The sequence below is a fragment of the Pantherophis guttatus genome, chromosome 3, assembly GCF_059756535.1.
Source record: "Pantherophis guttatus breed Tessera chromosome 3, ASM5975653v1, whole genome shotgun sequence".
NCBI lineage: Eukaryota > Metazoa > Chordata > Lepidosauria > Squamata > Colubridae > Pantherophis > Pantherophis guttatus.
The window spans coordinates 111774170-111794138 of NC_142065.1; the positions used below are offsets into that span (position 1 = coordinate 111774170).

At 42.4% G+C, this 19969-nt stretch overlaps 1 protein-coding gene across 5 annotated transcripts in view; it reads right to left on the bottom strand.

Moving 5' to 3' along the window:
* The window catches only part of ALOX5 (arachidonate 5-lipoxygenase), a 207141-nt gene that overhangs the window by 105744 nt on the left and 81428 nt on the right, over positions 1-19969 (bottom strand). For all 5 annotated transcript variants that reach the window (XM_034409895.3, XM_034409894.3, XM_034409897.2 and 2 more), the window contains one exon: positions 15665-15837. In XM_034409895.3, coding sequence (XP_034265786.1) covers positions 15665-15837 — 173 coding nt within the window. The remainder of the gene's footprint in view (positions 1-15664; positions 15838-19969) is intronic.

Consider the following 19969-nt stretch of genomic DNA (forward strand, 5'->3'; position numbering starts at 1 on the left):
TCGATAATGTGGAGGGCCAGACCTGCGAGAGGGGGGAGTCTCGCAGCGCAAGAAGCTCAATGGTTGAATACATCCACCGAATGGGAAAGGGTGAAGATGGCGTTTTTAAACATCTTTGCTAGCCTTACTGGCGGCAAATGCCATCTATAAAACATTTTATATAGCTTTTGCTTGTATGTAGTTGCTATTGTCAATTTATAATTTCTATCCCAGAGTTTTTGCCATTTATCTAGTTCTATAGTATATACAAAAAATTTTGCCCATACTATCATTGTTTCTTTCACTTGTTCATCTTCCATTTTAAGGCTTAATAGATAACTATATATTTTCTTTATTAACTTTTCATCTGTTCCTAATAGTATCTGATCAAGTATTGTTGGCTTTTTATAGAAACCATATGTCTTTACATCTTTCTCATATCTTGATTGTATTTGCAAATGTGGCCACCATGCAAGGTCCACCCCTTGGTTTTGTAATTCCTGTTTAGTTTTAAGTTCCTTTTTCTCATTTAAAATATCTTTATATGATACAATTTTTTCCAAGTTTACAACATTTTGATATATCAGAGTTTCACTGGTGGGATTCAAAATTTTTTATTGCCGGTTCTGTGAGTGTGGCTTGGTGGGCATTGTGTGGCTTGGTGGGCATGGCAGGGGAAGGATACTGTAAAATCTCCATTTCCACTCCACGGGAAGGGAAGGTTACTGTAAAATCTCCATTCCCTCCCCACCCCACTAACCTGCTTTCCAACTCCATGTGCAGGGCAACAAAAGAAGACCCAGCCGATCAGCTGGGACTCGATCAGCTGGGACTTGTGAGGCAGCAAATAGATGGGGGCAGGGCCGGTCAGAGGTGGTATTTGCCAGTTCTCCGAACTACTCAAAATTTCCCCTACCGGTTCTCCAGAACCAGTCCGAACCAGCTGAATACCACCTCTGCAGTGCTTCCACTGTGGCAAACCAGACATATTTTCATATAATTTTTTGCTTTAACTTGTTCCCATATTAGGAGTAGAGCGTTCCTCACATAATGTCTTTGAAAGTATCTATGTACCATATTTTTCAGCGTATAAGACGCACCTTCTTCCCCAAAAAAAGAGGGTGAAAATCTGGGTGTGTCTTATACCCCAAATGTAGCCCTGCCCACCCACCACCCTTTTTGGCCTCCACGCGTCACATTTTCGGGCGGTTCCAGGCAGTGGGGATCTGGGTAGGGGCACAGCCTGAGGAATGAACCTCTTCAGGATAGTCTAGGGGGGGAATCTGCCCAGCGGCTTTGGCGAACAAGGCGGGCCTCACGGTTCACAGCTAGTCCCCCCTCTTGCCGCCCAGCAGGCAGCTTAGGGCAGACAATGGCCATGATTTCACTCCCCAGCAATGTGAGGAGCCACCACTGCCACAGTCCTCTCCACACCTGGGAGCCGAGCCGAGCGGGAACCCCTAAAGTGAAACATCCCTCCTTTCCAGCTACAGCCACCCATTGGTCCAATTCCCCGATGCAATTTGCAGAGCTGCGTTTCAGGCGGCGGCCGGTTCCCCTGCAATGTGCATCAGGGAACTGGGGAGGAAAGCATTTTCAGGTGGCAACGCTGGCATTTTTGGATTCAGGGAAGGGACTGCAGCGCTGCCACCTGAAAATGCTTTCCTTCCCAATTCCCCGATGCACATTGCAGAGCGACGCGCCCTCCTCCTCCTCAGCAGACTCACCTTTGTCTTTCCTCCTGGCCAGATCTGCCGCCTGAAATGTGATGCACTTTTTTGGCCTCCGCACGCCCCATTTTTGGAATAGGGAATCCCCTTTCCGAATTGGGCCAACAGGCGGTGGTGGCTGGAAAGGAGGGACGTTTCACTTTAGGGGCTCCTGCTTGGCTCGGCTCCTGGGTGTGGAGAGGGCTTAGGCTCTGGTACCAACCATCTAAAATTTACATCTTTTAATTAGTTTCATCGTCAAAAATTGGTATTGCTTCCGTAGCTCTCTTGCCCTTCTAGGGATCTGTTTGAGGACCACAATTTCTTGCCCTCTATATTGCAGTGGTTTGTCTTTTACCTTTTTGAGTATTTCATCTCTTGTTGTTTTTTTTAATAAATCTCACGTGCACCTCTCTTGGTAGTTTATGTCTCCTCGCATAGCTCATATTTAATCTAAATATTTAATCTATCTCTGCATCCATTTCTTGTTTTCCAATTTTTAAAGCACTTGCCAACAATTCTATTATCACTTCTGGGAGGTTTTCCTCTTTTCCTCTTCTCTGTTTTGGAATCTTAGAAAGTAGGCCACCTTTTCCATTATAACTCTTCCTTCCGGGTCTTTATTAACTTGTGTTAGTTTTTGATTTATCTCATCTACTTTTTTCTCAGCTTCTTCTGATTTCTCCTCTATTTTCTGGATCCTTTGTTCATTTTTTGTTATTATTTGCTGACAATTCCCTAGTCTCTCCATGTTATGAATCTGTTCCTTCATTTCTCCCAAGTCGGTTTTCATTTCATTATGATTCTTTGCCATGGCCTCCTGGATGGACTGGAGCACCATTTGTATGTCTTTTTGAAATGTATTCATTTTTTCTTGTTACAGCATAGTGTCTATTGTTCTTTGGCTTGATGGACTTGAGGCAGCCAATGTTGGTGGTGTAGAAGATGCTTTCTTGCCAGTTCTAGTTAGGCTTGAAACACTTGTCATTGTCTCTTTTTGCTCTATTCTTATCTTCTAAACATACTCATTCACCTTAATCTCCAATATCAAATCTCTTAGATACAGAAAAGACAATAATCCCAAATAGACCACTCATGTCCACCCTAACCATGATGCCCCAGTGATCCAAGGAGCCTAGGCACCAAAGAGAAAGCTCAAAAGTCCAGTTCACTCAGTCACAGAATGTTTCTTCAAGGGTTAGGGTTAATATTATAGTATTTTATGGATTTTTAATCCATAAAATTAGTCTATTGGGAGGATAGAAGGAAAAACTTCTTTGAGATCAGCAATTATATCCTTGTCTTCTGTCAGTTAGTATTTGTAATTCAGAAAAGAATGTATAATCCAAAAGGCCCACCAGATTCCCCAGTACCTCAATATCAAAATATCCAGCAAACCAAAAATCTGCTTCACCTATTCTCCAAATAGTTCCAAGCTGTTCCACTCTATCAATATTTGTAATCCATCAGAGTTCAAGGAGTTGGAATTTCCATAAACTCACTCTCTATCATCCAGCAACAAGCACCTAGCAAGATGCAATTTTACAGCTGTCCTCTTATCAGTTCCATGTACCATGTCTCAACAGACGTGGTATGTCTTCTTGCTTTTGCAATTTTGTAATTTTCCACTATTTTTAACTTGTGTAATGTCTTTTCCAGTCAGTAGATGTTGCTCTAACTATTTTTCTTAGTAAAGCTTAAGAAATTTCCATCAAAGATTTGCTGTAAAAAACAAATATAGTCCATTCCTTGAGTTAGTTTCACAATATTGTAATGTCCAGTCCAGTTTTCCCCTGTTATTTTAATTTTGGTATCTTCCCATTAAAATTGACTCTTGTTTTGGATGTCTCCTTTAGCTCCAACTTTAACTCGCCACTTTTTTGGGGGGGAGGGAAACAATCCCTTCCTCCCTGTTCTATGGAGTCCTGGTTTTCAAAAACTTTTTTTGGGGGAGCGGGGAATAGTCTCCACAGTAGAAGTTAGAAAATTCTCACCCAAATCTAGTACACTGCTCTCGGATAGTCAATTTGCGCTTCTTCGTGTCCGGTTGTCACAGCTTTGGTCTGGCCATAAAGGCAGTCTTTTCTGCCACCAGTCAGAAGGGTTCCTTTGGATCTAGCTGTCAGCCTTGGAAGCCATATTAGGCTGGAAGCTTCAATGCTGCCACCTCCTCATTTATGGGAATGTAGAAGGGGGGATTTAGGAGAGGGGAGTTAGTAGACATAATAGCGTTCTTCCTATCGGTCAAGGTCAGGGTGAGCCAGCATCTGGAGGAGGAGTGGACAGGGGCTGTCTTGAGGTGGAACGGACGATGATTGGAGCATGTGATCGATTGAGGAGAAAGGGGGTGGTTTTGGGAGCTTTGAATTACTGAAGGAAAGCCCGGGTTTTTCAGATTTGGGATTTCCCAGATGTGCCAGTTTACCTATTTCTAGTAAAGAGAACTTTGGAAAATGCCTGCTTCCGCATCTTTACTGGGAGTCGGAGGTTTTCTGGAATGCTGATACTAGCAAGGAGACTGCCATTCCCTCACGATCCACAAAGGGACCCTCCTATCTTCGTCACCCCTCCAGGGTGACTTTGGCCCTGTAGGACCTCCTGGCAGGCAGGAATCAGCTGGGTTTCGTGGTGCCCCACTATCCCAAATCCATACCGCCATGACACCAACTGGAAGCTCTACTTCTGCCAGTCTCTGAGTGCTGAGTGCTCCTCCCATCACCAGGATTCCTTGGCCTTTACTTTCCACATCATCTCTAGTTCTTCTGTTACATCTATGACCACCACTGTCTTGTGGTCCTTGTCTACTACCATGATGTCTTGTTGATTGGCCTGTACCAGCCCATCAGGATCTGGAAACTGCACAAGATGTTAGCCCTGTTATTCCCTACAACCTTCTATGGAATCTTCCATCTGGACTTAGGAGGGTCTAGCCCATACACTGTGTGCAGATGTTCCTGTACACAATGCCAACTACTTGATTCTGCAGTTCAGTGTATGCTGTTCCTGCTTGCATCTTACACACTACCACTATGTGTTGGGCGGTCTCTGAGACCTCTCTGCATAATTGTATTTCGGATCCTGTCTAGAGTGATAGACTCTTGTTTTTAGGATTGGTGCTGTCTTTTAGTTAAATCCTTTTCAACCATTGGTAGGATTTCTGCCACTTCTGTTAATGTTGTGGCCTGTCGGCCCCTCCAGCAGCTGAATCAGAGGAGGAGGAGGCGTGGGAGTCAAGGTAACATAAGAGTTCCGAAGGGGAAGAGGGAATGGAGCTGGCAGAGAGAGAGAGACAGAGGCAGAGCCTGGGCCATCTGTCAGCCCTCAGATGGAGAGTCATCAGCTCCCAGGTCTGGAGATGGCTGATGAGGAAGAGGAGGAACAGCTGGGTCCAGTGCCTGATGGGCAGATACGCAGAAGGCAGAGGAGAGCAGAGCAGTGGAAATCTGTGGGCCGATCCTTGGGAAGGTAGAGCCACACTGCTAGTGAAGCCCCCACTCTAGCTCTGGAAATAAAAGGCAGGGGGTGGAGATGAATGGATATGGTAGACAACTATTCATCTCCCAGCCAGCTGGACTTGTTAGCCTGCAGTGAGAGAAACTTTTTCCCAGGGCTGCTGGCGCTCCTAATAAAGGAATCTTTAACTTCAGAGGGTTTGTCGGGTTTGTCGAGAGCTGGGTCAGAACAGTTGAACTATCTGTTGATGGTACATCCATGCAGGGTTTTGCCTTGCTATGGCACTTCCTCTGTTTGATCTTCCACCATGTCTGCTGTTTCTCTCAGCAGCTCATCTTTGGATGCCATATTACTGATGTACTCCTGGATGCTTTGGGTTTCATGCAGGGCAATAGCTTTGACACTTGCCAGACCTAGCCTTCCCTCTTTCTGGCTTGTGTAGACTCTGGGTGTTGGGCTTGAGAGAGGAAACTTCAAGAACATTGTCAAGAGCTCCGGGTTCTTCACATCAGCAGCTTCCACATCCTTCTTTGGTCAATTCACTATATCAACATGGCAGAGCAGACATATTGATGGTATGAATTTTGTTCTTCCTATTGAACTGGTTCTTCAGGATCTGTCTTATCCTTTGGTGACACTTGGATGTTGCTGTTCTCCTTGTCATTGTGGCTCTCATGAAACTGTAGGATGCCAAGGTACATGTAGTTGCTCTGTATGTCTGCCAGGGCATCTGCTGATAGTTCCACCCAATCAGTCTTAATTATCTTCCTTCTCTTGATTACCATCTGACCACACATCTTCAGTCTGAACAACATCCCAATGTCCTTACTGTGAATATGTCAGGTGGATCAAATAGTTGATATCTCATTCATTCTTAGCATATAGCTTAAGGTCAGGAGATGGCTGGTGGTTATTTTTGAACTTGTAATCATATACAGACCTTGCAATTATCTGGCTGAGGGGCTTTAAGTCTGCATGCATTACCATGATATATGCCCCACTTCATGGCCTTGTGTGAACTAGCGCATTAACTGCCAGTCTTGTCTTCCACAGCCCCATTGTGTTTTTTGAGGAAGGTTTAGTGTCCTGTTGACCTTGTATAGTGCCAAGCATTCACAGGCTTTCTTGTAGTCAATTCAACCTGTAGATTGGTCTGTTTAGTTCTTTTTGAGTTTTGGGCAACTGCTCTATCTATGAGCAACTTGTGGTTTGAGCCTCTGGTGTTGTTTCCAATGCCCCTCTGAACTGTTCTAATATACCAGCCCATATGGTCCTTTAGCTTAGAAGCTATGAAACCTGATAGAATTTTCCATGTTGTGGGGAGGCAAGTTATGGTTGGTAGATAGACAGTGTTATTCCCTTGTGGGGGTCTTTCATGAACAGCACTGCCCTTCATGGGTTAGCCAATTTAGCTGAGAGCCTGCTGCAAGAATTTGGTTCATCTGTGTTGCTAGATGTTCATGCCAGGTGCTGTCCAACTCTTTATGTTCCTGATCCACTGTTGGATGTCTCTACTGTGATGGTGATTGTTCCTATTGTGGAGATGACTGTGGTCTGTTCTTAGATCCGGCAACAACTTTGCGTTGGCATGTTGTGCTTTCTCTTTCTCTTGTGTGAAACACACAAGAGTGTTCTTCTAAAGTTCTTCAATTTCAATTTCTGCTGTTGGTAGTTCTACTATTAGTGTTGTTGCACTACAATTGGGAGTACACCTTGGATGGTTCATTGGAGAACAGAGCATTTTTCTTTTTGGCCTCTGCTTTTCTACTATATCTTCTTAACTTTTGGTAGCCAGTCCTGTGAGCCTTTGCGCAGCAGTCTCTAGGGCTTCAGATGGAGTTATTTTAGTAATTTATCGTTAATCTTTATAACCTGTAATTCCACCAGCTGGTTAACCTTTCTCCTAGCTGCTTTGATCTTAGACTGTAACCTCATTTTCCAAGGGTGGGGGGTAGGCATATACTGTTCTTGATCCTATAGCTGAGCATCTTGAATATTACAGTAACTAGCACATATCAATTTATTGATTTACGATTGTAGTAGAGACTGTTGCAAGGGTTCTATTGGCATCTTCTAGTATATTATCTGATGGTATTTCTCCACTAAGCATTGATAATTAGTCTTGAGAGTTGACTGCAGCTAGTTTATCCATGAACTTATGCCTCATACAAGCTGCTCTGTTCTGGAATGGAGGGGGTAGCAGTGACATTCTAGCTTCAAGTATTGGCTGCACACCCACTCGTTCTTCTGTGTTTTCTTGAGTCTAGGATATGTAGTTGCTTTACCTCAGATTGCGAGATAAATTCACTATGTTGAAGTGTTGAGTAAGTAGCTGTTTTTACAGTTAGTGTGGATGCAGGTCTTCTATCCATTCATAGTTTCCCCATATATTGCATATATCCTCTCTTGTTAGGTCTACTGTTCTAGTAGCGTTCCATCAGTTTGGAGACGATGGCAAGGAAGTGATGGGCAGTAGGGAGAAAGTGGAACTGCTTAATTCATTCTTTGCATCTGTCTTTACACAAACAGAAAAAATAGTCAACTCTATCAAAACCAGTACTTTAAAATACAGAAAGGAAATACAAGTCAAGATAGGCAAGAAAATAATACAACATCTATTCACTCTAGATAAATTCAAATTACCAGGTCCTTCATAATATATTTTTATTGATTTATCAAAGTATAAAATACAAAGAGAAAATTTAAAAAGTAACAGAAAACTTGGTGAAGGGAAAAAAGAGAAAATATGGAAGGAAAAAGAAAGAAAAAGGCAACTTCCAATTCTCTTTAGCACAGTAGAAGATAACAATATTATAACCAGAGGTCGTATTCAGCCGGTTCGGGTGAACCAGTAGTGGAAATTTTGAGTAGTTCTGAGAACCAGCAAATACCACCTCTGGCTGGCCCTGCCCTCCCGCCCCCGCCGTTCCCTGTCCTATATTCCCTTGTTTTTTAGCTCAACTGATTTGCGCGGCAGAGCAGATTGCCGTGCCTCAGCTGAGCTAAACAACAGTTTAGCTCACCAGTGCTGACACCAAAGGCGGTCTTTGAGTGCTGCGCACGCAAAGAGCACTCTCATAGAACCGGTAGGAAAAGATTTGGAATACCACCACTGATTACAATCTCAACTTTTTATTTTTACACAACAATATATACAAGCTATTTCTATAGCAACAAACCTATCTAATCAGCAAAAATGAAATCAAAGCAATTCCAAATAGAAACAAAATTAAATATGTTCTCTTCTTTGGATAAAAGAATCAATTTAACCATCTCTGCTTCTCTTTGCTGTGGGGAATAGTATATACTTCTGTTTACTCATTAATCTTTATAAACTATCATAATTTATATTAAAAAAATTCCCTATTTCAAATTTTTTAACCCTAAAGGGAGAAAACACTTTTTCTAAATTTTAAAACAGTAATGTTTCTTTACTTTTTAAACTTCTTAACATACATACTTTAAAGTTCACTTTCAATGATACTTTACAAAGTTTAAAAATTGAGCATTATATATAAAGGGAAAAAAACCCTTCATTTTAAACCCCAAACTACATTAAAGCTTTCATTCAATTACATATAACACACCAATAAAAATCCAATTAACTCCAATTAGCTCATTGGATTTAAATCCCTCCCTTAAATTTATCCTCATGGAATAAAATCTTTTTCTTCTCTTATTTTCAAATTTGTTCAATAATATTTTACAAACTTTGGGAACTATTCAACATTACATAGAAGGACAGAAAATATTTACAAACTCATTTTATAAATACAAAAAAGCTACCTTAAAGCTTTCTTTCAATACATATATCAATATTACAAAAATCCTTCCTAACTGATTAACTCATTATATTAATCACTCTCTCCAGCTTCTCTTCATAGAATAAAATCTTTTTTCTTCTCAGGAATGTCTATCAAGTTTCTTTTCTTCAAGAAATTCTCAGCCTTGTCAATATCCATGATAAAAGAGTCCCAAAGTAGTTCTTAAGTTCCTGCTCCATTTTATTCTTTCTGGGTTGATATTATTCCAGTTTTAAGTCGCATTAAGAGCCTTCTTTTTTAATCATCAAAGTCTATCTTCCTGTAGGCAAAACATATCGTCTTTAGTTCTCGTCAGTTATCATTTTAAAAGTTCAAGGTTTTATTTTTTTCCTCCTCGTTTCTTCAAAGGTTTTCTCAAAACATAATTCCATGTTATGCTCTTCTTTCTCCTACAGATGTCTCTCTATAATCCACCATTCCACTCAGCTAGTTAAAAAATCGCCATTTTATTTGTAATCCACATCCGTTTTTACCAAGTCAAAAAAGAGAAAAAGCCAGTTTTCCAGTTCTTCTTTCACCTTTATATACAACCAATCAGTTTGTAATCCAATCCAAATTAAATCCAAGTTCCAAATTTACATTTCCATTTATCAATCACTTTTAATTCTTTGGTCGGGTTCTTCTATGGCACGCTTGTCATTCCCACTTTCTCTTTCCATCCGCCATCTCCCCCCATCGCTATTTAGCCGCTATTTCCATGCCGGGGTAATTTTAATAGTTTAAAATATTTAAAGTTCTTTTTATTGCCTATGGATGGCCAATCACTCACCCAGCACCAACACTGTTGAAATCTTCCCTCCTGCACATCGCTTGCTCCAGAGGCTCCAGCTTCATGGCGATTCACCCTGATCACTGCCTCCATCACCGGATCGAAGAGTTTATCGGGCTATCCAAGGGACTTGCCTGTCCCTCTTTAGACACCGAGCTGCTTCTCCTTCTTCACTGTCCCTACAGGACAGTTTCAGTCCGAAGACCTCCCAGTGACGGTTCATCTGGCTGGATTTTTCCAAGCTCGTCGGAGCCCGGCATTTTCCCAGCCAGTAACCCCGCACCGCTTCCGGATCTTTTTGTCAGAGGCTTCTAAAAGCATTTTTTTCTGCAACCTCTTAAGGTTGTAAAAAAAATGCTTTTAAAAGTAAAAAAAAAAAAAGTTGGCCACGCCCACCATCACATTACCCCCCACCAAGCCATGTCCACAAAATAAGCCATGCCCACAGAACCAGTAGTAAAAAATTTTAGAACCCACCCCTGCTTTCCACCAATCAACTAATGGATCAGCTGAAAAATTGAACTCAATGGTGGAACAATACATTAGATATTATGTAAATTATCAACAAGAAAACTGGGCAGATTTATTACCGTTTGCAGAAGTGGTTTATAATAATGCAGCACACAGCAATACTGGGTTGACTCCTTTTCAGATAACTACGGGCATGGATTTTGTGCTGATGCCTGAGTTGCCTAGAGAGCCGCCCACTTTCATGTCCCTAACAGAATGGATGACCTCATTAAAAAAGGGTTGGGAGAATACTAAGAAAGCTTTAGCTGAATCAGCGGAAAAGTATAAGGCCGACAAACACTGGTCTCTCCAACCACTTTTCCGAATAGGAGATAAGGTGTATTTGTCAACCAAATACTTAAGATTGAGGTTACCTAGCAAGAAGTTTGGACCCAAATTCATAGATCCCTTCCCTATAGTGAAAGGGATTAACCCAGTGACTGTCCAACTTAGCCTCCCTCGCATATTAGGGAAAGTACACCCAGTTTTTCACAGTAACTTATTGAAACCAGCAAGAAAATCTAACTTAAGGCCCTTACCAGCTGCTCCCCACTTCCTTTGGTACAAGGGGAGACTCATTATGAAGTTAAGAAGATCCTTGACTCTAGATTATACAGGGGTCGGTTACAATATTTGGTACAGTGGAAAGGGTACCCATTGTCTGAAGCTACTTGGGTGAAAAGTTGGGATGTGAATGCTGATACTCTAGTAAAGCAATTTCATGATAAATTCCCTGAGAAACCAAAAGGTCTGCCTGGAGGGGGGGAGAGAGGGTTAAGGGGTCCTGTGCAAGGTGTTAAGCCCTTCTTTTGTGTTTTGTCTGTTTTATTTTTCAGGGTGTGTTTTTTTCTGCAGGAGGGGACTCCTGTCAGATTTGGAAGCCATAATAGGCTGGAAACTCCCATGCTGCCATCTTCTCATGTGTGGGAAAGTAGGAGGGGGGATTTAGTAATGGGGTTGTCTATAGACATAATAGCATTCTTCCTGTCGGTCAAGATCAGGGCAATCCTGCATCTGGAAAAGGAGTGGTCGGAGTGAGGTCTTGAGATGGGATGGCGGTTGATTGGAGCATGTGATCGACTGAGGAGTGAGGGGATGGTTTTGGGGGTTTTGATTTACTGAGGGAAAACCCAGACCTCTCAGATTCGGGTTTTCCCAGATGTGCCAGTTTACCTATTCTAGTAAATAGAACTTTGAAAAATGTTTGCTTCAGAGTCTTTACTTGGGTTTTTTTCTGGAACGCTGACAATTAGTTTGTAGTGCTTGTTCTTGAGCAGCAAGTATTAAACCTTCCGTTTCTTTCTTAATGGTTCACATCTTAAGTCATGCCCATGTCAAGTTGTTATCACATTTTCCTTCAATGTTTTTCACGTGTTGTCCATGCAAAGCTTTGGTTTTCCATCTATTTAATCCAGCTGTTTTTCCTTATATTTTGTCTTTGTTTCTGTTGTTTTAATAATTCCATTTTCATAGCCTGCAACAATTTTCCTGTACTTTGGCTCACATAATCATTCAAACTTTGTTTTTCTACTTCTACAGTTTGATGGATTTGCAATAGCCCTCTTCCCCCTATTCTTCTTGGCAGGTACAACCTGTCGATGTCACTTCGTGGGTGTAAAGCATGGTACACTGAGTAATGTATCACTTGAACTGCCCATGTATTAATAGCTTTAATTATGTTTACAGCATTCAGTTTTGATTTTAATATTTTGCAGACCCTCCTGATGTATTCCTTTTTGACTTTTCCATTCAAGATGTTATCTGCTTACATTATGCCTAGGTATTTGTAACTGTTAGCTTTTGCTAATGCTTTCATGATGATTCCATTTCCCAGTTCTATTCCTTCTATTTTTTCCATTTTTCCTCGCTGCATGGATAATATAGCACATTTTTCAAGTACAAAGTTAATTCTGATGTTGCTGCTGAATAATTGAACTGTGCTGAGTACCGATTTAAGTTCAGTGAGGCTTTTTGCATACAATTTTAATTTGTCCATGTACAGTAAATGATTTATCTTGTCATGCTGGCTTGAGATTTGGTATCCCTGTTTTGTGTTTTGTAGGATTATAGTCAGTGGAATTAATGTGATGTTGAACAGTAGTGGCGAAAGTGAGTCCCATTGGAAGATTCCTCTTCTGATGTTGACTTCACCAATGTTCTCCCTATTTGCTGTTAGAACTGTTTTCCATTTTTGCATGTTTGCTTTCAAAAATGTACAAATATTTTTGCTGATTCCAAAGTTTTCCAGACAGGCGTTAATCCAGCTGTGGGGTAGTGAGTCAAATGCCTTCTTGTAATAGATCCAAGCCATATTCAAATTCGTTTTTCTTCGTCTTGCATTTTTTAGTACCATTTTGTCAATGAGCAGCTGATCTTTTCTTCCTCTTTGTTTTTTTTATAATTTCCTTTTTGTTCTACCGGATACAAGTTGTTTTCCATCAGATGATTGAATACTGAATTTGCCAATATTCTTGTGAAGTTTTGAATGGGCTGGGCACTGTCCACCCCAAACCAAGTGGCGGGAAGACAGTGCCCGCCGTCCTGGCAAAGGTGAAGCGGAAGCAGGCAGGGGCCATGCAGGGCTCTTCCAATGGCCTCCGCAGCCCTGGCACTGCTTGGGGGCTGCCCATACATGAGATGTGAGTACAGGTTGAGCTTGGCATTTCACCTTCCTGCCTTTTGTGAACTTCTTGCTGCACTCAAGGAAAGCAGAAGCAGCAGAGACCATGGCTTGTTTCTCTCCCCCAAATTCCATGCAGGAGTGGCAGCACCGCTGTGAGATTTGTCATACCGGTGCAGCCTCCTCGAGCAGGACCCTGCAAGGCTTGTTGTGGCATTGCATGCATGAATGGCAGCACCACCACGAGCTTGATCACATCGGAGCAGCCGGCATCCTGCCACTCGCGGCTGCAACGTTATATCAAACGTCGCAGTGGTGCCACCACTCATATGCGCAATGGCACAACAAGCCTTGCAGCGTCCTGCTCCAAGAGCCTGCACCAGCACAACAAGTCTCACAAAGATTCATTTCTGGCGGAGTTTAGGGGAGAGAAAGAAAAACCAGGGTGCTTCTTCTGAAAATATTTAAGAATCCAACCAGTGAGAAGGGGTGTGGATTTCCATGCCTTCCTTTATGGGAGGTCGCTTCACACCTTTGACATTGGAAGGAACCCTGCGAGGAGACACTGCCACCACCCACAGAGACACAGAGACAAACAGAGCAAAGTTCACTGAAGACGCTTTCCTCTCTTGCTGGCCCACAAGACGCTCACCCCTGGGGATGAATCAGACACCTTGCTGAAGAAACCACCCCATGCCAGCCCAGGCTTCCTAAATCTATCGCTCCCCAGATTGTCCCCCTCATGAAGAAAGCCCAACCTGACGCAAACGCCGCCTCCAGCCATCTCTTTGTCGTGGTGAAACTCCTCTTAGAAATGACAATCTGCAGGTGGGGGGGAGATTTCCTGCACGTTGGCGGTGGCGTCTCCTCGCAGGGCTCTTTCCAATGTCACAGGTGTGAAGTGACCTCCCATAAAGGAAGGCATGGAAATCCCTACCCCTTCTCTCTGGTCAGATTCGCAAATATTTTCAAGCAAAACATTGCCAAGAGAGAGAAGTATCCCTCCCTCGCCAAACTTTGCATGTAGGCATGAAATTTCAAAAAGCTCCTTAATCCGCAGCTGTTGGCTCCCTCGCTTTATGCTTTTTATACACATACTGACATACCCACCCTGCCTGGGGCTGCCATTTCCCCCTCCAAGACTCCATTTCCAAGGAAAGAAGAGAGCTGGAGTGGCACTGGACTCCCCCCCGCGACCCGGCTGCTCCTGAAAGCCTGTGGGCCACTTCTCTGGTTGAACTCCACCAGAGCTTGGTTCTGGGAGAGACCCTTGGAGAGCCAAAGGAGGGCTGAGGGCAAGGGGTGAGGCGAAGCTGATCCCTTCCCCTTTGCCTTCTCTCCCAAAGCACTCCTTGGGGGCGGCCACTTCTTCAGCAGGAAACATGTGCCTTGCACCTTGTGCTGGCCTTCCGAAGGGTAGCATCAGCTACTGGTATCCACATTTTTTTTTACTGTTATTTTGTCATGACCCACATGGCCCAGTATGGTGTTGAAAGTTAACATTTCAGAAATGTTACCGTAGCTGCGGAGGAAAGGACGATATGCAGGAAAATCTCCCACCCACCACCTGCAGATTGTTCTTTCAAAGAGGAGCCCTGCACAGACGCACATCCAAAAACGCTCCCTCCGTGGCTTTGGAGCCTCCAGTCTTGCAATCCTGTGCAGGGAAGGCAGAGGCTTGCTCTGAAGCTGTAAGGAGACCTCCGCAGCTATGATAACATTTCTGATACGTTAACTTTTAACACCATACTGGGCCACGTGGCTCAGGACAAAATAAAGATAAAAAAATTGTGGATAGCTGCTGCTACAGTACCCTTCAGAAGGCCAGTGCGAGGCGCAAGCTGCATGTTGCTTGGCCACCTGCTGCTTTTACGGCCGCAATTGGCAGCAAAAGCGGCCACACTTGTTGGAGGCAGTGGCCGGAGCAGCACCCACAAGGCAGCTGTTCTGTGGACAGAATTTCCTGCTGTGACTGCACTGTTAGGTAAGGAGGGCGCGAGGCATGTGGGGCACTTCACTTGGCCTTCTGCTGCTTTTGCAGCTGCAATCAGCTGCAAAAGAGACCACGCTTGCTGGAGGCCGTGGCCTGAGTGGCATCCACAAATCAGCTGTTTCTTGGATTGTGGGATGGCCTGGTGCAATCCTTTGGGAAGCAGGCATGAGGGGCCGCTTGCCCCACCTCCTGCCTCATACCTGTAGATGGGGGGGAAATAAGATATCTCCAAAAATAAGGCCAAGGATTTATTTCGGAGGTCAAAAGAAAATAAGACCCAATCTTATTTTCGGGGAAACATGGTAGTAATACAACCATACTACATATTATCTAAGACAGTACTGTGGGGATTTTCTCTATCAGAAATGTTTAAATGTTTGAACATATGCTAGGTGGCTTTCTGCTAGGGAATCTGTATGAGTGGATTTCTGCACTTCTGTCCTTACAGAAGGATTGGACTAGATGATCTCCAAGGTACTTTTCAACCTTTATACTCTAAAAGTTTTAACTTCATTATATCTTAGGAAACTGTGGATTATTTTTACACATATTTAAGATTGTTCTATACTTAGAAAGTAAACGATGCTAAGGTTATGCCCAGGAAAGCATGGATGATGTTATATTCTTAAAATTAGGCATTCTTATTTTGATTTGAGAGCTAGCTATCATACAATTGGAGTCTGTTAATTGTATTCTTGTATTAGAACGGAAAACATTTTTCTCCTAGACAATTTAATCAGCTTCTACAACATTTGTGAAACGCTTCATAGCTAAACACTGAAATAACTGTCTATTTTAATTAGGTACCTTTATTTCCTGCTCCAGAGTTAGATTTCTCTCCAAACTGTATTCTACCATTTCTGTGGTCACTGGGAACTTTTTTGGTAGTTCTATGCATTTTTTAATTAATACAGGATTGCAGCCATTTAGAAACTGGTATCCAAACATAAAATCTTCTTGCCAGTGCTGCATTACATATTCTAAGGAGAAAAAACAACAAATATTGTTTTAGGAGTATTCCTGAAGATTATATATTAAACAATTCAAGAAAACACAGGAGAGTGAAAATAATATTAAAAAATATATATACTATGAACTATCTTTGGTAGACATTCTATCTTTTGCAGGGCTTCTAATTTTAATATTTATAAAAACAGGCCATATGTATATTCCATGCTATTTACTATATGTTATTTACTATTATACTATATACATTAAAGGTAGTCCTGTAACAGCAATAAATGCAAGCTAATTTACTGCAAGCTAGAATATGCTCAAAATATGATTACTTGATGGTGTGCAGCCATCAGAACTTCAAAAACAGGCTGTAAGTACTTCTGGGGAGATCATAATTTCAAACACTTGCTGAGTGACTGGTCATTAAACAAGGACTGCCCATATCAAATTAAGGAGAGAGAGGTGGAAGGAATAGGAGAAAGAAGAGAAAAGAAAGGTAATGGAATGATTATTCTAAATCATCAGCAGCAACTATTACATAACATAAAGCCGCTCCCATCACCACAATAACACCATGATATCATAGAACATAGAACATCATCCGAGTTGGAAGGGACCTTGAAGATTTTCTAGTCCAACCTCCTGCTCAAGCAGGAAACTCTATACAATTTCAGACAAATGGCTATCCAGTCTCTTCTTAAAAGCCTCCAGTGATAGAGCACCCACAATTTCTGAAGGCAAGCTGTTCCACTGGTTCATTGTTCTCACTGTCAGGACATTTCTCCTTCATTCTAGATTCTTCTCTCCTTTGTTAGTTTCTACCTGTTACTTCTTGCCTTCTGGTGCTTTGGGAAATAAGTTGACCTCCTCATTTATGGCAGCCCTTCAAATATTGGAACACTGCTATCATGCTGCCTCCCTAGTCTTTTTTTTTCATTATACATACCCAATTCCTACAACTGTCCTTCATATGTTCTAGCCTCCAGCCCCCTAATTATCTTTGTTGTTCTTTTTTGTACTCTTTCCAGAGTCTCAACATCTTTTTTATATTGTGATAACCAAAATTGGGTGCAACATTCGAAATGTGATCTTACCAAAGAGCCTTGGTACTACAGTGGTTTAAAGCACCCTGTTATTAACACAGCTGCCTGCAATTTACTGCTGGTTCGAATCTCTCCAAGGCTCAAGGTTGACTCAGCCTTCCATCCTTTCTAAGGTAGGTTAAATGAGGACCCAGTTTGTGGGGGCAATAAGCTGACTTTGTATAAAATATACAAAAGTATGAAGGCTATTGCTGAATGCACTGTAAGCCGCCCTGAGTCTCCGGAGAAGGGCGGCATATAAATCAAATTTAAACAAATTTAAACAATTAAACAAACCAAGGCCTAATAAAGCAGTACTAACACCTCACATAATCTTGATTCTATCCCTCTGCTAATGCAACCTAGGATTGCATTGGTTTTTTTGGCTGCTGCAGGACACTGCTGGCTCATATTTCAGTGATTGTCTGCTAGGACTCCAAGATCCACCTCATAGTTACTGCTGTTGAGCTATGCTTCACCTAATCTGTTCCTGTACAGTTTGTTTTTCTTGCCTGAGTGTAAAACCTTGCTTTTGTCTACATTGAATTTCATTTTGTTAGAAAGAACCCAGTGTTCAAGTCTGTCAAGATCCATCTGGATCTTAAGCCTATCTTCTGGGATGTAGGCTATTCCTGGCAGCTTGGTGTCATCTGCAAATTTGTTCCCCTTCTATTCCCTCATCTAAATAGTTTATGAAGATATTGAAGAGTACTAGGCCTAAAACAGAACCTTGGGGTACCCCGCTGCTTACTTTTCTCCATGTAGATGTAGTTCCTTTAAAGATTACACATTGAGTGCAGTTTGCTAGTCAGTTACAAATAAATCTCATGGTGATGCTATCTATCCCACATTTTTCCAGTTTTACCAAGAAGTAGGTTGTAGTCTACTTTTTCAAATGCCTTACAGAAATCCAAGTATGCTAGGTCCACTGCATTTTGATGGTCCACTAATTTAGCCACTTTGTCAAAGAATGAATGAAATGATTTGTTTGGCATGATCTGTTTTGACAAACCCATGTTGGCTTCTGGTTATAACTTCGCTTGCTTATAGGTGTTCACAGATATGCTGTTTGATTATTTTTTCAGGATCATCCCTGGTATTGATGTCAGGCTGACTGATCTGCAGTTTTCTGGGTCTGTTTTTTCCCCCTTTTTTTGAAGATTGGAACAACGTCAACTCTTTCCCACTCCTCTGGTAGTTTCCCAGTGCCCCAGGATCTTTGAGAGATATGTTTCAATGGTTCCGAGATCCTATCTGCCAGCACCTTCAGAACTCTGGGATGTAATCCATCTGGACCTAGTGGTTTGAATTCATCTAGAGTGAATAGGTGTTATCTTACCATTTTTTTTGCCTATTTTAATTTGTGTTCCTAGTCTGTCTTTTAATGGTAGGTTGTCAGGGTTCCGAGTAATGCATCCACCGAAAGCAGAATTCCAAGGCAGGTAGATTCCTCAATGAACATGTTTATTGGACACATCCTATCAGCATAGCTAGTGAAAACCAACTCTAAAAGTTCCAGCGGTTCCCCCCCCCTAATTAAAAGAGCAAATATTCCCTCCACAGGTGTCACTGATCACATTGTGCAATGAAGGTAGCTAGGAGGCTGCTTGGCCACTCTTCTGCCATCTGTCGGGATGACCTTGGTTCCCACAGGAAAACTTTTTTTTTTTTTGACGGATAACCGGTCTATCTTCTTTCCCCTTCCCTTCCCCCTTTCAAAGTTTGTGGCAACTATGAGGCAGGAGAAAAATGGCATCAGCCAGGTCAGCTTCAGAGTTGATAGGCAGACCTTCCCCCTTAACTGGAGAGAGGTTTCTGGAAAATTGAAAATAGAGAATACATTAACGTTGCATCATTCCTAGTCTGGAAACTAATATTCTTTTTACCTCCTAATGTGTCTCCTCTTGCACTATGATTGGGGCTGCCCACTGGCATCAGTTGAGACCTTATTACTGACTTTAACAAACTGCTATGGAAAACCAGATGCACTTTCCCTAGGAAGCTGGGAAGTTTCAGTTCCACCATGACAGGGTTATTGATTTTCATGATAGGAAAAAGTCCTATAAACTTTGGCCCTAGCTTTTTATAGGGTAGCTTTAACCTTAGTTACTTGGTGGAAAGATAGACATTGTCCCCTATTTGGAAAGGTGTCTGGGGTGGGGCACTGATGTTTATCGGCTTGCACTTTGTGCATTTTTGCAGTTTCTCGAAGGGCTTGTTTAGTGTTTTCCCATGCTGTTCTCAATGACTCTATCCATTCGGTTAAGGTCATGGAAGAAGGTGGCTCCCTAGCAAGTTCAGGCATGGGAATGAATTCCATGCCGGTTGTGACTTTGAAGCGGGCTACTCCAGTGCTATTGTGCACGGTATTGTTATATGCTACTTCAGCAAAAGGTAGCAATTAGTTTGCTGATAATTGACATAGCACCTTAGATATTGTTCTAGCATCACGCTAGTCTGTTCATCTGCCCCATTAGTATTTGGATGAAAAACCAATCTAAGTCCCTGGGAAGACTCAATAGATCTAATAAATTCCCTCCAGAATTTGGCTGTGAATTGGACCTCCCAGTCTGAAATGATTCTTTTAGGTACCCAGTGCAGGCTATAATGTGCTTAACGAATAGTTTGGCCAGCTTGTGTGCTGATGGGAGGCTGGGGCAGGCTATAAAGTGGGCTTGTTTAGAGAAGAGCCCAATCTTCTGACCGTACTACCCCCACTCTCAGGGAGTTCTACTATGAAATCCATGGCAATTTCTTACCATGGACAGGACGGGTCAGCTACTTGTTGAAGCAGCCCTGGGGGTTTTCCTGGCTGCTTTTTCATTGCGGCACATGTTGCACAGCTTTTGACATAGCTCTCAATGTTCTTCTTCATCTTTGGCCACCAAAATTGCCTCCTTGCCAGGTGCAAGGTTTTTAGGAGCCCAAAGTGTCCTGCTTGTTTTGCGTAGAACTTGGAGGCGAAGGCTGTTGGGGACATACAGTTAGAGCCTTTCCAGGCTAGTCCATCTCTAAAGGTTAGTAGTTCTTTGTTGTCCTGGTCAGCTGGAAGCTCGGTTTGGAGCTTTTAGGT